Source organism: Camelus bactrianus, chromosome 17 (assembly GCF_048773025.1).
Source record: "Camelus bactrianus isolate YW-2024 breed Bactrian camel chromosome 17, ASM4877302v1, whole genome shotgun sequence".
Lineage (NCBI taxonomy): Eukaryota > Metazoa > Chordata > Mammalia > Artiodactyla > Camelidae > Camelus > Camelus bactrianus.
The window spans coordinates 1705341-1725677 of record NC_133555.1 but is presented as its reverse complement, the minus strand read 5'-3'; the positions used below and the strand labels follow the sequence as shown (position 1 = coordinate 1725677).

The 20337-nt window shown below is 46.9% G+C and overlaps 1 protein-coding gene across 3 annotated transcripts; it reads left to right on the top strand.

The window, feature by feature from the left end:
- The first annotated feature begins 17 nt into the window (after positions 1-17).
- On the top strand, positions 18-20229 carry HMCES (5-hydroxymethylcytosine binding, ES cell specific). Of its 3 annotated transcripts, none has more exons than XM_074344208.1 (7): positions 18-126; positions 503-716; positions 6782-6925; positions 7752-7877; positions 15444-15625; positions 17801-17993; positions 19433-20229. In XM_074344208.1, the coding sequence occupies exons 2-7, from the start codon at positions 534-536 to the stop codon at positions 19667-19669; spliced, it is 1065 nt and encodes a 354-aa protein (XP_074200309.1). In that variant the 5' UTR covers positions 18-126; positions 503-533; the 3' UTR covers positions 19670-20229. The 3 variants fall into 3 exon arrangements, with proteins under 3 accessions (XP_074200309.1, XP_074200311.1, XP_074200310.1); XM_074344210.1 differs by having other exon boundaries at positions 65-120; XM_074344209.1 differs by having other exon boundaries at positions 82-163.
- Positions 20230-20337: the final 108 nt, after the last annotated feature.

Sequence of the window (20337 nt, the reverse complement as noted above, 5' to 3'; positions counted from 1 at the left end):
GGGCTAGCGCGCCGCGTGGGGCGGGGACGGCCTTCAGGGGGCGGGCCCTGCTCGCTGCCGGGGCGGGGCCTGGCGCGGGCGGCACTGCAGGCCGAGAGCGGCGCGGGCGGCTGGCGGGAGGTGGCGGTGAGGCGGCGCGGGGAGCGGGGCGGCTGGGCCTGAGGTGGGGGTGAGGCGGGCGGGCGGGCCTGAGGTGGGGGCGAGGCGGCGGGGAGCGCGTGCGGCCGCGAGGGCGCGGTCCCCGGGTCAGCCGGCCCTCGCCGGCGGGAGGCCCAGTCGGCGGGTCCCGGAGGGGCGGAGCGGCGGACGGCGGGGCAGGAGGCGCCCAGGCGGAGACGCTGGCCGCCCCGGAGGCCGCTGACCGCCTTCCTCGCGCGGCCGGGGAGTGACCGTGACCCCGTGCGCGGCGGGTCCCCCCGGCGGGGCGTCGCCGGAGGTCGTGCGCGGGGGCGAAGGCCCGGGACCGGCGTCCCAGACGCTCCAGCCTCGTCCTCACGTTTAGGGACCGGCGGTGCGAGCGGCGAAGCCGAAGGATGTGCGGGCGGACGTCCTGTCACCTGCCCCTGGAGGTCCTCACCAGGGCCTGTGCCTACCGGGACCGGCAGGGCCGGCGGCGGCTCCCGGAGTGGAGGGACCCCGAGCGGTACTGCCCGTCGTACAACAAGAGCCCGCAGTCCTGCAGCCCGGTGCTGCTGTCCCGCCTGCACGTGGAGCAGGTAACGCCCGCCTCCCGCACCCCCGCGCGTACCCCCCTCAGCCCCGCAGCCTCCCTGTGCGGGGCGCACCGCCCCAGGGCCCGCCAGGGCCACCCGGGCCTTGCGTTTGAAGACACCTCTCAAGTCAGCATCCTCCTAACCTCACGGGTCGCCTGGGTCCTTTCAGTATCTTTGGGAGGGAGAAAATGGATTTCCATGCCCCTGACCAGTCCGGCTAAACCAGAATCTAGGCTCAGGGCAGGACTGAGACTGGCTGATCTGAAACAACTCAGATGGTTCTCCGGGTTTCTGTTCTTTCTGCTTGTGTTTTCAATCTTTTTGTGTTTGCCTTTCAGAACAGAGGTATCTGGTTTGGTAATCTGAAGTTTAATTGCGTTCATTGTGTTTATACTATCTGCCCCTGTAGGGTTGGAGTGAATTTATAGTCATGTTGTGGTTTTTTGCTTTATTCTGAGCGCGCGTGTGTGTGTACAGGCACACATGCAGTGTAATAAAAATGCTTCATTCCAGAAATTAAATATTTTAAATATTTCTCCACATCATAAGTATTTGAAATGTCCTTGATGTGTTTTTTAAAATCCCAGCTGTTTCCCTCCTGGATTTTTATTTTATTTGGTCCACAATGCTTAACTCACTCTGTGAAGTTGGTCATACCCCGACTGCATGCTCTTCAGAACTGTTGTGATAATATATAGTCAAAAAAGATTCATTCCTACATTACAGGGATCACATTATTTTGAAATAAACATCTTTTTGGTTGAATGAAGCTATTTACATGAACTAGTTTATTGTTTAGCCATTTTTAGTAGATGCATACTTCCCCATTGAAACTAAAAAAACTTTTTTTAATGAGAGGGAAATCAAAATTAAATATCATGGGGAACCTTGACTGGGAAAGGTTCATGTTTCACAGGAAAGCATAATTTGAAGAGAGAGAAGGATTACATATGAGCTTTATTATTTTTTAGCCTTGGTTGTCTTTGTACCACCTCTTGAAAATTATAGAATGAATGTTAATTGGAAGAAAAATTTGTTTAACAGATTCAAAGACAGAAGTGTGGAAAGATTGCGACTTGTCCTGGGTTACCCAGTCAGTGAGGGGCAGAACTGGAACAGAGGTCCAGTCCATTGTCCCCACTTCAGGGGATGCTTCCTGGAACAGGGAACAAGGAAGGTGGAGCCCTCCTCTCCCGTCACTGGTAGAAATTTGCTGATGCAATATTTTGACTCCACATCTCTAATACATTTCATTAAGATTGCTAGGGTTTCGTAATTTTGATAAATATTTGAGGTTTCTTTTTTTTTTTTTCAAACCTGTAAATTATAAAGCAAAAATAGAACCATTTGAGCAGATCGTTAATTCAAATCACCAACTGCCTGCAGCCTGCTCATGTGTATAGATTGTAATATTTGCATTTGAAACCACTGATTTGCAACTTACTTCCACTTTCATTTATCTACCCCAGTGCTACCAGCTGTTCTGGTCACAAGTCCAAGAGTGTAGAGGAAAAGATGACTAATATTGAGCAATATTTTCAGTAATTTTGGCTTAGAAGCCGGTTTGTATCTATTGTTCCCTGTACAGGGCAGCCCCGCATTTGGGTTTGGTTTACATTTATCCGGTGAACGCACTCAAGTTAAAGGTGGAATTTCTAAGAGTAGGATTTCTCAACCTTACCACTAGTGACATATTGGGCGGGATAACTGTGTTGTGGGGGTTGCAGAATGTTTAGCAGCATCACTGGCCTCTACCCACTGACTGCCAGCAGTATTCCCCAGGTCATCGTGGCCAAAAGTGTCTCCTGATATTGCCAAATATATACCCCCTAGATGCCAGGAGCCCCACGGTTGGGGGTGTGTGTGTCAAAATTGCCCCATGTTCAGAACCTCAGATTTAGAGTATTGTCTTGCAAATTTCTGATGAGAGATCATTTTATTGGCTGTTATACAGTGTTATCTCTCTTATTCTCGCTTAAGCTTTGGGCAGGGGGCCCTTCTGCTTGGAAGGCACATTTGAAACATTTGATTTTGAAAGAGAACGAGGACTTAACAAAAGCTCTAAGTTTTCACACATTCTTCCTCTCCCTTCTCTACCCTACCATTTCTTCCAGGGTCATCTTTTCCTTAGTTATCCTACACGCTCATTAATTGGTTTTATTTTCCTGCCTCTTGGCATACAGTATACCTAGGCTGCTTCTGTCTTTAAGGGGAAAAACACACACACACACATATATATTCATTCATAGATTCCATGTTTGTGTATTTGCCTACTTGCTAGAGTTTGTTTGTAACCACCAATACAATACTCATATAGCTTTTATGTTTGGTTCCTGGATATACAAAGTGGTGAAATACGGTGAAATATTCAAGTCTTCCAATATCGCCATTCCCAGCTGAGATCAAATAAGGTGAAGCCCTACCTAGTTTCAGTTTTCGTATTATAAACAAGTGTCCTTTTTGTGGTCTGTTTATTGCTATGTATTTTTACATTTCTCTGCTTTTTGTTGGTGATTTCACTGTTTAAAATGGTCCCCAAGCATAGTGCTAAAGTGCAGGCCAGAATTCCTAAATGCAGGAAGGCTGTCGCACGCCTTACAGGGAGAATGCACGTGCTAGAGATGCTGCACTCAGGCATGAGGTAATGTGGCTGCTGGTCCTGGATTCAACATTAATGCATCAACAGTATATGTTAAATAAAGTCACTTTAAACAGAAATACACATAACACAAGTTTTATATTGATGAGTTGATGAAAATGTTGTCACCATAGACTCCTGGCCACCTAACTGTATTTCCCGTAAGATCTGCGGTTCAGTATTCCCTAATTCAGTGTTCCCAGCGACTTTGTAGAACCTGACTGCCTTGAATAACAAGAATGGAGTGTGTGTGTGTGTGTGTCTTTGTATGGAAAGGGGATTAAAAATACAGGCAAGATTTTGAAAGAAATGGAGCAGGATCTTGTGAGGAGCTCAGCGGAGGGATTAGCTTTAAACAAAAGGGAGTCCTGAGACACTACTGCCTTCCTTGCAGTTCCATCCTCTCGACTCTTGTCAGCCTACTGTTCTGTCTCTAGGTACTTTTTCTTGGACTTCACTTTTTTATTTTTTGTACTCCCAGGCTTAATCCTGTGATTGATTTACTCTCTAAGAAACTTTATCCTAATGGCTTTATCAGTTGCCTTTATGAAAAGGATTTTGTTGTTTCTTTTTAATCATAACTGTAAAAAATACTAAACTACAACTTGTGTGCCTGTTCCATGCCACATGTCCAACCTCGTAAGTAGCAGAGAAGGGACTTTTGAACCAGAGTCTTCTTAAAAGGCCTTATTCTTTCCCTTATACCAGAGGTTGGCAAGTCTGGCCCGCTGCCTGTTTCTGTAAGCGGAAGTTATTAGGGTACAGCCAGGCTTGCCCGGCCGCGGGCTGCGCTCCCACTGCCCGCGGCGGCGGGACTGCGTTGCTTAAGTCACTGCAGTGCAGACCGCGCGGGCTCGCAAAGCCAGACTTAGCCCCACCGGCCCGTCCCCATACCGCACTGCCTCTCCCCTGAGCTTTAATTCCAGGCACCTGTTGGGTGTAGTAAACACCTCTCCTCGGATTTTATTCTGGTAACTTAAAGCCACTTTATGTTACGTCCACCACTGAGGAATCAGGACAGGGCATTGCGGGCATGGTTGGCTCTTCCCTGAAGCCTGGGGCCTCAGCTGAGAAGACGTGGCATTGGGGATAGAAGCGTCTAGAGCAGCAGTCTGGCCATTGCTGTGAATGAAACGTTGTGGAGCACACGGCATCTGTTCATCTGCTGTCTGTGGCTGTTTGTCCCTGTAACAGCACTTCTGACAAGGCCTTGTGGCCTGCAGAGTCTGTAGTGCTTCCTGCGTAGCCGTGCAGAGAAAAGGTAACCAGCATCTGATCGAGAGGCGTGTTCTGTCTCATCTGGCAGTGGACACCGGCTCTTAACTGGGGCTTTTGACCAAAGCACCTACGTGCGGCCTTCCTGCAAAGCCTGGGCGCTTTCCCAGCGTGGTAGCCTTAGGGTAGCTAGATTCCTTACGTGGCAGCTCAGAGCACTGAAAGCAGTGTCTCAGCAAACAAGGAGGAGCTGGAAAACCTTTTCTGACCAGTCTCAGGAATCCTGCATTGTCATTTGTGCCACATTCTGTTGGATACAAGCAGGTCACAAGCCCATCCACACTCAAGAGAAGAGAATGTAGACCCCTGCCCTCCACCAGCTCTCAGTGGGAGGAGTGGCAAAGATTTGGGGACTGTTCTCGGAAATTCAGCACGTGCTCTTTCCCCAGATCACACCCTTCAGATTTTTCTCTCTCATTCGACAGTGCTGTCGTTCTGTCGGTTTTCTGGGCCTGAAAACTTACTCATCCCTGTTTTCTTTTTCTATTTGCCACGGCAATTCCTTCCTTCCCCTCCCTTCCTTCCTTCCTTCCTTCCTTCCTCCCTTCCTTCCTTCCTTCCTTCCTTCCTTCCTTCCTTCCTTCCTCTTGGGTGTCTTGTATTCTTTTACTGTCACAGACCTCTGTACCCCTGTAGCAGAATGCAATGTGCACTCTCTACTCACGGGTCTCTTCCAGCTCATGGTGTACATACCATAAGGAGTAGTGTGTGTGTGCATTTTAATCTATGGAGTTCATCAAATTCTCAAGGGGCTAGTTACACCCTCCCCCCCAAAAGTTTAACAACCATGTGTCGGGGGCAGGGGGTCCAAAGCTATCCCCACATTTGGAGATTTGTTAGAAGGATTCAGCATATAACGTGGCTGAGTTTTATTACAGTGAAAGGATACACAGTAGCATCAGAGGGGGAAAAGAAACGAGTAGAAATCTGGAGAACTTCATGCACAGACATGCTCATGCTCTCTCCTTCCTGTGAGGGCACACCAAGCATGTTACTTCTCCAGCAGTGAAAACTGTGGTAACGTGTGCAGTGTGTCTGCCCAGGGAAGCCTATTAGAAACTCAGGCCCAGGGCTTTTACTGGGGTCTGGTCACACAGGCACTCTGCCCAGCAAGTATCAGAATTCCAGACTCCTAGAAGGAAAGCAGTGCTCAGCATAAACTTCATTTTTTGCTTAGACTAGGCATGTATACTATGCATCATTATCAGGGACAGGTGGAAACACTCAAAATCCGGGTTCTCAGATGCTAACCAAGGGCCAGCCCTGTAAACAGACTCTCCTAAAAAGAGCATCCTCTGGCTTGTTATAACTTTTCTGCACAAAACCACCTCCTGCATATTTTTTTTTAAATTGTAAGGGTTTATTTTGGTTAAGGGGGTGGAGGCAATCAGGTTTCTTTGTTTGCTTTTGTTTTTAATGGAGGTACTGGGGATTGAATCCAGGACCTCATGCATGCTAGGCACGCACGCTGCCACTGAGCTGTACCCTCCCCAACCCCTGAGCATACTTGGCGTGGCCTCTAATTTCCTATCTGGTTTTTCCTCCCTTCTCTCCTCTGTCTGAATCCTGTACCTCTTGTGGAATCCAGTCCAAGAAGCAACTCACCCGGTTCCCTCCCCACTGCCCCTTCCAAGGAGCTGGTACACGTCTCCATTCCACCTCTCACAGATCCCCCTCCGTGTTTGTACCACTTATATGGCCCTTAGCCGGTAGTGTCTTATTACTTAATACTTTTTTTGTCTGTGTGTCCTCCCAGGGCACAGTGCAAGCCCTCCGAGGTCAAGCATCCTGCATGTGTCCCCCAGCACGCTGTGTCGCCTCAGTCATGGCGTGTGTCTTACTGTGCTGTGGTTGTCCGTAACGTGTGCTTCTTGAGAGCCGGGGCCGAGTGAAGCGCAGGGCCTGGAACATTGTCTCTCCCGCAGCAGGCACTAAGGAAAAGTTTACAGAAACTAAACTTCATATCCCCCGCCCTGCGCAAGCAGAGCTCACGTTACTCACATCATGATTAACATTATTTTCAAGTAGAATCCTTCTCTTTTAATAATCTTCTATCCTTTGTATTTTGATGCTAACAGTATTGTAATGCCTGTGCTGAGTTTGGTGTTCTAAATTTCATTGCCATCTCACTGAATATGAACCTTTTCCATGGCAGGGTGCAGACTCATCTGAGCGTGTCATTGCTCCCATGCGGTGGGGCTTGGTCCCATACTGGTTTAGGGAAAGCGACCCTTCCAAGCTGCAGTTCAACACTTCCAACTGTCGCAGTGATACCATAATGGAGAAACGGTCCTTCAAGGTATGTCGCTGGTCTAGGGAAACGGCACATGTTCTGACATTTTATCTACCAGAACTGTTGATGCCTTATATACCTGAGAAATAAAATAAGGTTCTCTTTGGAACCTTCCTTAAGGTTCCAGAGGTGAAAATTCCAAAGTGTGTTCCCAGTTGTTAACATAGAGTGCTGTTCTGTTTGTTACCATGTGACAAAGCATGCCAAAACTTAGTGGTTTAAAACAAAACAGCAGCTTATGATTTCTCGTGTTCTGTGGATTGACTAGGCTCACCGGCGTTTTTATGTAACTGCAGGTTCTCATGTCATTATAATCAGAAGGCAGCTAGATGGCCAAGATGACTTTTTAACCTGCGTATCTGCCACCTCAGCTGGGATGAGCAGAACAGCTGGAACCCATTCGCACGCCTGGCTGGGGGCTGTCAGGGTAGTCAGGCTTCTTTACCTGGCAGCCGGCTTCCCCGGAGCTCATCGTCCAGGAGAGCAGGCAGACGCTGCATCGCTTCTGCTGCCTGCTGTTGGCTATGCAGAGCCAGCCCGGGGTCTGCGGGGGAGGGGCCGCATAGGATGGGGACGCGGGCACGCGTGGGTCCTGGGGGCCAGCGTTGGAGACTAGCCACCACAAGTGCCTGTTTGTCAGAGAGCTGTTCCTGTGACGTACATTATCTAATCTTTTCAGCATCTGTGTGTGACTTTGTACCTGAGAAAAGTGAGGTACAGAGAAATCGACTGCTCTGAGGTCGCCACACGTTGGTGGACCTGAGATTTTAACTCAAGTCCATGAAACGTGCTTCCGTCACTAAGACCTCGTCTTTCTCACATTTTCCCGCAGGTGCCTCTGGGAAAGGGAAGACGCTGTGTGGTCTTGGCAGATGGATTCTACGAGTGGCAGCGATTTCCGGGAGTAAGCGAGACGCAGCCGTACTTCATCTACTTCCCCCAGGTCAAAACAGAGAAGGTACCTTCAGCAGTGCTTTCACTAGCTATCTGGAAGGGGCGGGGAAGCTCATCCAAAGGAGGGCGCTTTTTCTTTCTTTCTTCATGGGTTTTTTTTTTGTTTCTAATAACAGCTTTTTTTTGTGGCCTTTTTTTCTTTTTTTATTATCTTTTCTAATTTTTTTCTTTTTTTATTATCTTTTCTAATAACAGCTTTCTTTATTCTAATAACAGCTTTATAATTCACCTTTTAAAAGTATGCAAGTCACCAGCTTAATTTTAGTATATTCAGAGTTGTGCAACCATTTCTACTGTGTAACTTTAGAACACCTTCATCACCCCTAAAAAGAAACCCCATATCCATTAGCAGTCACTGTCCATCTCCTGCTCCTCCCAGCCTGGGCAACCACTCACCTATTTGGTATCTATAGATGTGCCTGCTTTGGATAGTTCATATATATGGACCCATACAATATGCGCTTGTGGTTGTCAAGTTGTCCCAGTACCATTTGCTGAGAAGACTGTTCTGTCCCCTTTCATTGGTCTTCATACCCTTGTCAAAAGTTGGTTAGAGGTGTATGTTTACCTCTGGAGTCTCAGTTCTGTCCACTGGTATATGTCTGTTCTTATGCAGTACCACCCTATAACTTTGTAGTAAGTTTTGAAATGGGGAAGTTTGAGTCCAGCTTTGTTCTTTGTCAAGATTGTTTTGGTTATTCGGGTTTCCTCAAAGTGTTAAATGAATTTTAGGATCAGCTTGCTTGTTTCTGCAAAAAGGACAGTTGGAGTTTTGATAGAAATTGCATTCAGCCTGTAGATCAGTTTGGGGAATTGCTCAATTTGCTATCTTTATAGTATTAAGTCTTCCAGTCTGTGAACATAGAGCGTCTTTCCATTTATTAGGCTTTAAATTTCTTTCAGCAATATTTTATAGTTTTCAGCGTGCAAGTCTTGTGCCTCCTTGGTTGAATATATTCCTTTCCTTCCTAGGTCTAATACCAAATAATAGTTTTACCTCTTTCTAGACAATGCAAGTACCTTAGAAAAGTGTCTCCTCAAGGTCAGTATACACAAATCAGCAAAATTCCATATCCTAGCAACAGACAGTTGGAACTAACAGCAGCTCGTAAGCTGCTGGGAACAGCCGAGCGGGGAGCAGGGGGAACGCGTCAGTCAGTAGAAGGCCGTCCTTGCGCAGGCGAGAGGGAGTGAGCTCTGGGCCCCAGTGGGGAACGTGACCTGGCAAAGCGCACAGACCCTTAGAAGCGGAGAGAAGGCAGCACGTATAGAAGGTGGGGAGGGGTGTTTGGAAGCACGTGGCCAGTCTTCTGAATGCTTCCATTTTGCCAGGGAAGTAGGAAGCAGGGTCACCGGCTGGGAGTGAGGATGGGGAGAGAGTGTCGGGTATCTGAGAACTGAATGCGTGTCAGCAGAGAAGGGTGCTAGGATTCCCACATCACTGACCCGTCTGGATTTTGTTCTGCTGAGGGAATAAAGTAGGGATGTAACTTCCTTTCTCCCGGTACCCACCAACCCCGTTACTGTGCATCCATTCACTGAACACTTTCATGACCTTTGTTAGTTATGTTCTTCCTCCCATTAGTCCTCCTTTTTCAACGCAGTCTCTTCTCTTCCATTTACCTAGTCCCTCTGAAAGGCTAGAATTTTTCTTTGCCAGCTTTCATAGTGCATTCCACAATATGACTGCTATATTTAGGGTTTTTCAACACTGGAGAATTACCAGACTAAAAGGTAGAGCCATTTCTGGTTCTGTTTGTGTCCAGTCAGTCAGGGCATTAGCCATGAGTTACCCACCTTCCAGGGAAAGGGAGGGAGGTCTCTCTATGGTCAGGTCTCTCCCAGCCAGAGAGGACCCTACATAGCAGTAGGCAGGCACGGTTCCTCTGAGGGATTCCTCAGCTTTCTTCCTACCCTCTGCAGGGAGCCACCAAACGTGTGGTCTTTGCTCTGGGCCTCGTCACATCAGTGATCCTTACCCTTGCCCCAGAGGAGCCAGCGTGCTTGTCCTGGCTGTTTTGTTTTTCTAGAGATGGAGTCGAGGCCCTGTACTCAGGCTGACCTCTTCCTAGCTTTTCCACTGTGATTTTTTTCATTTAAAATTAACTATAAATCCAGATTTCTACGGCTGTTTCCTGAGGGAACCATTCCGTAAGATTTCTGTCCCTTTGCTTCTCCATCTTTGAACCAGGAATTGTACAGCCAAAAAGAGAATTTCCCTCTTGAGAGACCGTTAGGCACTTGTGCGGACTAGGACGGCATTCTCCTCAGTTCTGTACAGTTAGCCTCTTGCCTGTAAAGAATTACCACATTATTTGTTGGACATTTATTAAGCACATGCCACGCGCCCTGCGGGGCTCCTGGAAGTTTAGGGAGACGTGCTTTCTATCCTCACATCTTTACCTCTGAGGCACAGACAAATGGAGTCAGACTAGTGGGGAATGCCTATGGAGGGCACGCAGACCGGGGCGTCATGGAAGGCCTCCCAGAAGAGAGAATTCTGCGGACTGCAGAGAGCTACGTCTTTCCGTTTTACCCGATCTGACAGTGACTTTAAGTTTGTTGTGGACACATTCAGTGTAGTTATTTATGTAATAGGGTAAAAGTGTACTCTGTTGCTGGTGTTCTGTTTGTTTCATCAGCTCCATTTTCCTTTTCTATTTTTTTCTACCTGCTTTTGGATTGAGTATTTTTTATGATTGCATTTCATCTCCACTATTAGCTTATTTTTACTTCTTTTAAAATTCTTTAAAATTGTTTTTAGTAGCTGATCCATAATAGACCTTTTAAAGTAATAACAGTCTACCTTCGAATAATACACCGCTTCTTGTGCAGTGTAAGGACCCCACACCAGTATGTTCCCAGTCCTCCCATCTTGTGGTATCTTGTCATGCATCTTGCTTTTTCATATGCTGTAAACTCACAACACGCTTGGTACTATTCTGCTTTAGTCAGTTAAATTTTAGAGTGAGGAAAATAAGAGAAGAAATTTTACATTGACTCTCATTTTAGACGTTTCCATGAATCTTCACGTCTTTGTGTAGATCCAGGTTTCTCTCTGATACCGTATTACTTCCCCCTGAAGAACTTCCTGTAATATTTCTTGTCATTCAGGTCAGCTGGTAATGAATTCTATTTTTGTTTGTCTGGAAGAATTGGAAGAGTATCTAGTCCTTTGATTTTTTAAATCATGAGGTAAAATTCATACACCATAGAATTCTTCCTTTTAAAGTGAATGGTAATTTTTAGTATGTTCAAAATGTTAGGCAACCATCATCGCTATCTAATTGCAGAACGTTGTCACCCCAAAAAGAAACCCACGCTCACTGTTAGTCTCTTTCTGCCCCAGCATCTGGCAACTACTGTCTTCATTTTTGAAAGGTATTTTCACTGTGTGTGGAATTCTGGGTTAGCAGTTTTTTTCCAGCACTTTTTAAAAAGTGTTCCGTTGTCCCTGGCTCTCACAGTCTGAGAAGCCTGTTGTAATTCTTGTCTTTGTCTTCTGTTTGTAACGTGTGCCCCTCCACTTCTCACTCCCCAGAGCCTTTATGATTTTCTGTTGGGTTTTCAGTAGTTTGAGTATGATGTGTGTAGGGGGTGTGTGTGTGCCTGACATGTTTTCTGAGCTTCTTAGATCTTTGGTTTGATGTCTCTAAGGTTTTTGGAAAGTTCTCAGCCATTATGTATTCAGCTATTCCCTCTGCCCCATCTTCTCTTTTCTTTCTGGTATTCTGATTATACCTGTGGTGGTTTGATATTGTCCCATAGTTTTTGGATATTCTCTTCTGTATATTTCATTCTTTTTTCTCTGTGGTTCAGTTTGGGTAATTTTTATTGACCTCTTTTAAAGTTCACTATTTCTTTTTTTATATTTTATTTATTTATTATTGAATTATTTACTTTTATTTTGGCAGGGAGGAGAGCTAATTAGGTTTTTCTCCTTAAGAGGAGGTCCTGAGGATTGAACCCAGGACCTTGTGCATGCAAAGCATGCACTCTACCAGTTGAGCTATACCCTCCCCCACAATTCTTTCTTATTTCACCAAAATTCCTTATCTGTTCATGCATGTTGTCTACCTTTTCTGTAAGAGCCTTGATATAGTAATTCTACTTAGATTCCTGTCTAATTAGTTTCAGCATTTGGGAAATAAAGTCTCTTGAATCTGGTTCTGTTGATTGCTGTGTATCAGGGCATTTCACTGCTGATTTCTGGCTTTTTCATGTGTCCTGTAATTATTTTTTTTTTTTGCTCATTCAGCCATTTTTTAATTTACAGTTTGTGTTTAATGCAAATCAGTTCCATAACATGAGAAGTTACTATGAATCAAAGCATAAATACACAAACACAATATACAATCCAAAATACGTGTACAGCATTCAGGTGTGAAATGAAAGGGAATGTTCATTCACACACACGGCAGCTTGAGATCTGTTGGATATGGTTGTTCCAGTGTAGGTTTCTAAAGATGGGAAATAAATGACTTTGGTTATCCAGACTACTGTGCCATTGTAGATATCAGAGCATCTAAGCATCAGTGCGTGACCATGTGAACAAAAGACTCAAGGGAGTGTCTATTTCTAAAAAGGTCTCTGTGCATTGAGGCAGTTGTGAAAAGACTTAGTTTCCAAAATCAAGCCCACTTTAGGCTGAGGACCAGGTTCTAACTATCTAAACATACTGACTGTTAACAGAAAGTGTTCCAAATGTGGCTACTCTGATTCCGTTTTTTAAAACATACTACAGGAAAAAGTATAAAAGTTTTTCTGAATTTGATGTAAGCAGGCTTCCAGTTTTCCCCTCCCAAATACTTGATTACCGCTTGGCTCCTTCATGTATTTGCCTTTTTAATTTCAAGATTTGTCAATTTAACCTTCAAAAGGGACCATTTTTAAAACCATAAAAAACATTCAACAGATGGAGAAATAAAAAGCATTTTGAAATTAGTTGAGGTCCGTGTACTTCTACCCTGTTATCAGTTTAGCTAACAGAATCTAGCGCTCTTATTGGATAAGAATAGTTGATAAGGATGTAAGCAACATGTGCTGTTATGCTTGGATCTGGGGTAGATTCCAGTCCATCGTTGCCCTGGCACATGTCAAATGCAATGTCAAATCCAAAGTCCCAGAGGAAAGAGTTTGGTTCCGAAGAGAACGGTGATAGTTTAACATAAAACTTTATCCAGAGTACATCGGCATTAAATTAGAGCTGCTGGAAGTGAGGATCTACAGTAACACCTTCTAATGTACATGTAAGTAGAATCACGGAAGCTTTCTGTATTACCTAATTGTTTCATGGCCTTATAAATTTAATGAACGAAGTGAAAACTGAATCTCTTTTCCACATCCCATCCTTTATCTCTAAGTAAGATAATAATCTGTTCTCATCTGCAAAGTAAAGTTTTATGTGTCCATACTTCTTAAGCCACATTTAAGGAGATCAGCTCTTAACTAATTTTGGATGTTGTCTCTGCATCTTGTACAGGAGACTCCAGCAGATTTAGTACTGGCATTCATCATCTAGTCAAACCCTTCACATGCTCTTCAAACCAATCAAATTTGGGATCCTCAACATTTTCTGTCAATAAAATAAGGTGTGGAAGCAGCAGATTCATTCAGTGAAGACTTTTCCTTGTCACACTGGGTGTCTAGATGCCACATGAATTGAGTTTTGAAGATGGGGAAGTACAGATGTTTCTTGACCTGCGTCTCTTAGCAGTAGAGATGTAGAAGGGAGACCGAGATCATGAAGAGACTGGCTGTTGACTGCAGGGCATCGTTATTTGCCTCGCTGGTGGCATTAGCTGGATTTGGGGCGGCCGCGGTAGCCTGGGAGGAGTTCCTTGAAACTGGTGGAACAGTTGTTTGATTTGAATAAACCTGCATAGGTCAGAGGAGTGCCAAGAGCAGCCGCCCCAGTCCAAGCCTGGCCACCACCGCTCCGCCTGCGTCCGCTCCGCCGGCTCCGCCTGTGTCTGCTCTGTCGGTGCGCGGCGCGTCTCACTGGATGCTGGTGCGTGGAGGACAGCTGGCTTTGGGCTGGTGCTGGAAAGGTTGTGTCCTGTAATTTTTGAGCAATTGCCAGACATAGTAGGTAGGACAGATACTGAGATAATATATATGTCTGGAAATGGATATGTGTATTCTGTTAGGCCATTAATGTCCGAGATTGTCGATCTTATCAGGAGCTGAACTGGGTTTGGGTTTTGTTGTTCACCACAGGCTTTAAATTCCTCTGGTGTCACCTTGTCTTTAGGGTAAGGGTTGACCTCCAGAGGGTTTTTCTCAAAAGCCCTGCTTCCTGCAGCTTTTGTTACGTCCCTCTGTGCCTGTGCCTTAGAGAAGAGGCCTGTGGGAGCCTCCCCAGGCTCTGCCCCTTTCCCAGAGTGAGATCGCTGTTGCTTGTCATCCGTGCGTGCTCACCTGCAGGCGCCGGAAAGAGTTCCCTGTTGTCTTGGTTCGGTCTCAGTCTCGGGCGGAGCTGTGCCCCTGGCGCTCAGCCTCAGCCCTGTTGTCTTGGTTCGGTCTCAGTCTCGGGCGGAGCTGTGCCCCTGGCTCAGCCTCAGCCCTCTTGATGATCCTGCTCCTTTCCCAGCAAGCAGAGGAGTTTTTCTTCTACCCTTCTCCAGCCTCGGTGAGTCTCTACCTGTATTTTAGGGGCAATAAGGATTATTATTACTTGTCCCCTGGCCTCTTAAGGTTTTGGTTCCTTAGAGGAGAACTGATCAGGTGAGGCGGAAGAGCTCCCAGCCTCTGGGCATGCGCCGGCAAGGACGGCTTTCTCTAGGCTGCTGCCCCCAGTCTCCAGCTTCCCGGATGTCTGCAGCCCCTGAGGGTTCTGTTCTCTCAGGCTACCCCACTCTCTGCATTTAGCAATTTGATGATAATTGCATCTGAATTCTTACCTGCTGCAGGAAGGCCTTGTTTTCCTCCTGTTGCTACGGGGAAGCCAGTATTCTTGTCTCATCTCCCCTTGGACAACCCTGTCTTTCTACAGAGGTCAGGCTAATTGGTTGCCTTATGACTTTAGTCCTCTGATGAGTTTAAGAAAAGTTATGGCTATTTAGATTATCTCGTTTTTTTCTTATTGTTAGGATGGAGGTGACACTCTTTCCAGCCTTCTGTATTCTAGGCCTTGAACTGAATCTTAAATGGCAAGTTGGGGTTGGCATGATGAGAAAGGGCAGGGCAGACGTTTTGGGCAGAGGAAACTTGCTTCGGCAAGACACAGGGGCGTGAAATTGCACTAGAGCTCATTTACAAGCAGCGGGGTTTAATCCAGATTCACACTGTAAGTGAAAACCCGAATGATGCTCTGGATCATGGGAGGCCTAAGTACCCACTGAAGGAGTTAAATTGTGCTGTGAAGCATTCAGGAGTCCTACATCTATAGCTTCAGTGAGCACTTGCCACCGCGCCTCTTTTCTCTGGCAACATGGATCAGGGGGAGCTAGTAAGGCATGGGCTGAATTACTTCTGAAATGACTGTGATGCTCTCAAGTCTGTAACAGGACCCAGCCTGCAGGAGAAGGCGGCTGCTGAGTATCTAATTGGCCCTGGATTTTGCTTCCAGTCAGACAATGCCGGTGCTGCAGACAGTCCTGAGGACTGGGAGAAAGTCTGGGACAACTGGCGGCTGCTGACAATGGCTGGGGTCTTTGACTGCTGGAAGCCCCCGGATGGGGGAGACTCCCTGTACTCCTACACCATCATCACAGTGGACGCCTGCACAGGCTTGAAGAACATCCACCAGAGGCAAGTCACACTCCTGACCCCTGCGCCCACCAGGATTTAGGGAGGCATGGTCCTGTTTGCTTTCAGATAGCAGGCTTTTGGAATTCAAAGTTTCTGTATACACAGATTTAGAGGGTAGGAAGTTAAGATGGTTGCTTCACAAAATACAATTAATTGTCAGGTTGGCTCTAACATGACATGCTTCCCTAAAAATCACCATACTGTGCAGAGTTGTGCAGTGAAAGCCACAGGACTTACGAGAAAAGTGGGAATAAGGGGTAACACTGAAATTTTGTCAGTAACACATTAAAAAATAATAGGAATCTAATAAAAACAGTACTGCAGTTTCATACATTAAGTGGTTAAGGAATACGTAGTTATTACAGTGGCACTTGACCTGAAAAAAACCCTAAATTGGCTTGTGGAATGAATGTCGGAAGAGGTGCGATTCGTGAGATACTGTGAAGTGGTGGAAGGAAGATTACGCAAAATTTTTTATCTTTTGAGATCTTAAATCCTGAGGCATGTTTTTCTGCCTTTGAAATGTTCCTTCAAGGCACGCGTTCATAATAGACTGAACACTCTGATCCAGTGTATGGCCTCCGCCAGTGAACTTCAGCATCACCACTAGGAGCTCTGTAGCAGTGCCTCTATCTGTGCGCACGTCTTCTCCTGAAGCTGTTCCAGCCATGGACGTTCCTTTTCCCACAGCGTTGTTACTGATGTGGGGTCTTTTATGTGTGTTGCTCGGGAGATATTACGTGTTCTTGCTTTCAAGATGCTTTTCCATTATTTCAAGTTTCTCCTCAAGACCTAAAAGTTTTCTGTTTGCATGTACTGCTCAGCGTGTTTTAGCCAGGAAGCTGAGACATGTTTGAGATGTTGAATAAGAAGATTTTTTGACACAGAGAAAAGTTTACAAATGCAGAATAAGAGGATAACGTGCAGTGAGCCGAGTAGCTGTCTGTGTTTGTGGTGCGCAGGGATGTGCGTTCTGTGGACTTGTATGGGGCTCACTTCAGCGGGTGCGGATTTCTGTGTTCACTCTCAGTGTTTCTCATAGACAAAACCGTGTCTATATAATTTAAGCAAAATTCGCATTATGCTTCAGTTGCTTTCTAATATACTAATCATGCTGGGGACAGGCTTGCATTTTAAAAACAAGCATCAGCAGAACTGACTATGCTTGTGTGACACCGCACAGGTTCGCCAGATCTGAGTGCCCTCAGAAGTAACTTCATGATATTTTGCTGCAAAGAATTCTGTGCTGCACATACTGTTACCCATTTTGGTTTTGTCCTATGCGTTCTGTCTGAAGTGATGCTTTCATGGGGTATAGGAATTCTATTTTTTGCTAATTCACCTTAAAATAAATTCCTATTCAGCTAACCTAAAAACCACTGGTTTTTAAATGTGCCACTATTTTATGTGCTGTTAAGAAAAGTGCTGCCAATTAAACCATAACACAGTGCAGAGATGCCATTCATCATAAAATGATCTGGATTTTAGAGATATTTTTAAATACCTTTTTAAAGTACACATGTGATTTTTTTGAGGCGACAATAATTATTAAAATAGATGTTTATGCATTCATCTCACTTCGACTGTACCACCCACCAGTGAAATGTGTGCAGTCTTTAGATTGGCCAACAACATGAAATTAGAAGCTAAACAAGGGATCTTTTGCTAACATCTTCCTAGCACTGGGAGTCATCTGGGGCAGCCTCTTTGCTCTCCTGAGCCTCAGTGTCCTTTTGTTCCCAGTTATGTGGATAGCTCTTTGTTACACAAACCTGCCCTGGGTGGTGAGGCTGGAGAGTACTGTTGATAGACAAGGTTCCTGGGATTTTTCTTCCCTTTGAATGTTGAAAGGTCCCCAGTCTGGTAGCATGTGCACTAGGGTGCCCTGGATCCAGTCACAGCACTGTCACTGCCTTCGCTATCACCCTTGGTAGGCTGGCTCTCCGGGTGCTGAATTCGTGCCCTGGGAAGTGGTGCCGGGGCCCAGGCAGCAGGGCAGCAGTTAGCATGAGAGGCACAGCGGGGGTGAGCGGGTGAGCTGGGTGAGCTGGGTGAGCTGCTGCTTGTGGTGGCGGTTTGCACCGGCAGCTGACGAGGCCTCTCTCCCTCTCTCCCTCTCCCTCTCCCTCCCCTTGCTCTGCTTCTCCCAACCACCATCTTGACCTTGCTGGCTAGGATGCCGGCCATATTAGATGGAGAGGAGGCAGTCTCTAAATGGCTGGACTTCGGTGAGGTCTCAACTCAAGAAGCGCTGAAGCTGATCCACCCCACAGAGAACATCACCTTCCATCCGGTGTCTTCCATGGTGAACAATTCACGAAACGATGCCCTTGAGTGTCTGGTTCCCGTCAACTTGCTGGTCAGAAAGGTAGGGCCTGTGACTCCAACAGTCCTTTTTGAGCTTTCTGTCTTGTGTTAGTGTGGCCTATTCATTTATGATATGGCCTTTTACAATTGGAGCTTTAGTATAAACCACCCAAAACTCCTCTCCCTTGTGCACAGCCAGGCGGCCCAGAGCAGTGGTTCTTGGAGCTGGCTGTGACTTGGTGCTCAGGAGACCTCTTTCAAAACGGAAATGCTGGCCCTGTCGAGACCTGCTGTGTCAGAACTCAGGGCGGGGCTCAGGCTTCTGTGTCATTAAGACGCTGCTTTGGTGAATCTTTCATAAAAAGCCAAATTTGAGGACTCCTCCAGGGTGACTGTGCGAAAGGCAAAGGAGCCCTTGACCATGACTGCATCTTGGTCCCCAGCCAAGTGTATGCCTTTTACATGTCTCTTGTGTACCTCTGCTTTCCCAAGTATGAGATGGAGGAATTCCAGTCCTCATTTTCCTTCAGGAGGATCTGAGAACATTCCTGCTGTGAACTTTAACTTACAATTGGCAAGGATCCGGAAGATGTATCCTGAAGGGAAGGTGAACAGGCAAAAGGCCTGCAGTGGGAGGTTCCAGAGCAAGAGCTGGCCCCTGCTGACATCCGGGGACAAAGGCTTAGGAGTAGCTGTGTTCCTAGGTGGCCTAGGGGGACCTAAGTAAGACATGGGTCTGTGTTCCAAAACAGACACCTTAGACAGTCTGAGAAGCGTGAAGGATGGTGATGGCGGACGCAGCCGCCCCGTCTCCATTTTCTCTAAGGTTTGTTAAGGTTTCACGCTCAGTCTCATCTTTCCTCTTTTGTCTCAGTTCTCTCAAACTCCTGTGCTCCTAACATTTTTTCATTAGCTGTCTCTAAAAATGTAATTATATATATTTACTTTGCACTCGACACTGCCCCATTTCTGCCATGTCTTTACTTCAAAAGAATTCACATTCTGGAAAGGGGGCATTGTGTGGATTCAGAATCTGCAGTTGAGGGTTGGGGTGTGGGTGCAAGGGCGCGGAAGGGGCAGTGCCAGTGGCGGGGGGGAGCTGTGGGGGCTGCACGCTGGGAAACAGCTACTCTCTGCAGCTGTGGGCTGAATCCATCCTCATCGGGCTGTCTCCTGCTCACTTCCCCACACTGGCTGGTCACACTGATGGACATTCTTTTCCCTGTGAACGCCCATTCTCTGCAGGTGCTGGGAATTCCTGGCAGCTCTCTTCTCTAACAGGTCTAAGCCTTTCTAGAGCTACTCCCTGCTCCTTGCCCCCTGGAACATGCTCAGTTGCTCCCCTCCTCCCATTCCGGATTAGTGGCCCCGTCTGGCCCTTAGAAACATTTTCCATACCTGGGTCAGTATCTAATGCCTCTTTCCGTTTCTTTGCTTGGAGTTGGCCTTTTCCCAAAAGCTTGAGCTTGGGTGGTTTGAGGTTTTTCTTCTTTCTCCTAGGAGCTCAAGTCAAGTAGCAGCAGCCAGAAGATGTTGCAGTGGCTGGCCACAAAGTCACCCAAAAAGGAAGACCCCAAAACACCCCAAAAGGCAGAATCAGATGTGCCCCAGTGGTCCAGCCAGTTCCTCCAGAAGAGCCCAGTGTCCCCCAAGAGAAGTAGTGCAGGACTCCTGGAGCGGTGGCTGAAGCGGGAGAGGGAGGAGGAGCCCGAGGCCAAGCGGCCGCGCACTGAGTAGGGCGGGGCATTCAGAGACCAGGCCAGGTGTGCTGCGCTCAGCATGTTGTGGAGGCGGGCGCCGGCGCGGTCTGTGGGTTTGCTTTGGGAGGAGCTAGCACAGTGTGGGTGAACAGTGGTGGCTTCTTTGGGGAGTAGCTGTCCTGGCTGTGACCCAAATGCAGTGGGGCTGTGGGGCAGCCTGGGAGGAGGGAGGGCCACCACCGTCCACTCGTGGTGTGTGCCCACAGCCCTCTCCTGGTGGGACTGGTGGATCCGACCTGGTGCTGCCAGCGGAGGCTGTTTTCTGCTCAGCCTTTGGGCTCTTCCAGTCTTTTGGAATTAAGTTCTTAAAACATTGTGTTTTTTTCCTGTGTAAATTATATTTGATAAACTGCGTACATTTCAGAAAATGCTGCTGGTGGAAGGCATTCTGGATCTGTTTCCTGGCATCAGCCCTAGGGAATGGATTTTGTCACAGATACGGGGCACTGGGGATTTCTGTGGACAAAACTTCTTTGGAAACAATAAAAAGGCTTGATGAGGGGCTCTTTGTTGAGTCTCTTTTCACTCTTAATACTTGGAAGTTGTCTGAATCCGTTAACTTAAAACCAGCCTGAGAGAGTGCCTGCCGAACACAGAGGTTGCAGAGGCCAAGACCCGTCTTTACACGGGGAGGGAGGATGTGGG

Coding starts and splice junctions, on each gene's coding strand:
- HMCES (XM_074344208.1), top strand. CDS start 534: ATGTGCGGGCGGACGTCCTGTCACCTGCCCCTGGAGGTCCTCACCAGG. Junction 717..6,781: donor CCCGCCTGCACGTGGAGCAG/GTAACGCCCGCC, acceptor TTTCCATGGCAG/GGTGCAGACTCATCTGAGCG. Junction 6,926..7,751: donor TGGAGAAACGGTCCTTCAAG/GTATGTCGCTGG, acceptor ATTTTCCCGCAG/GTGCCTCTGGGAAAGGGAAG.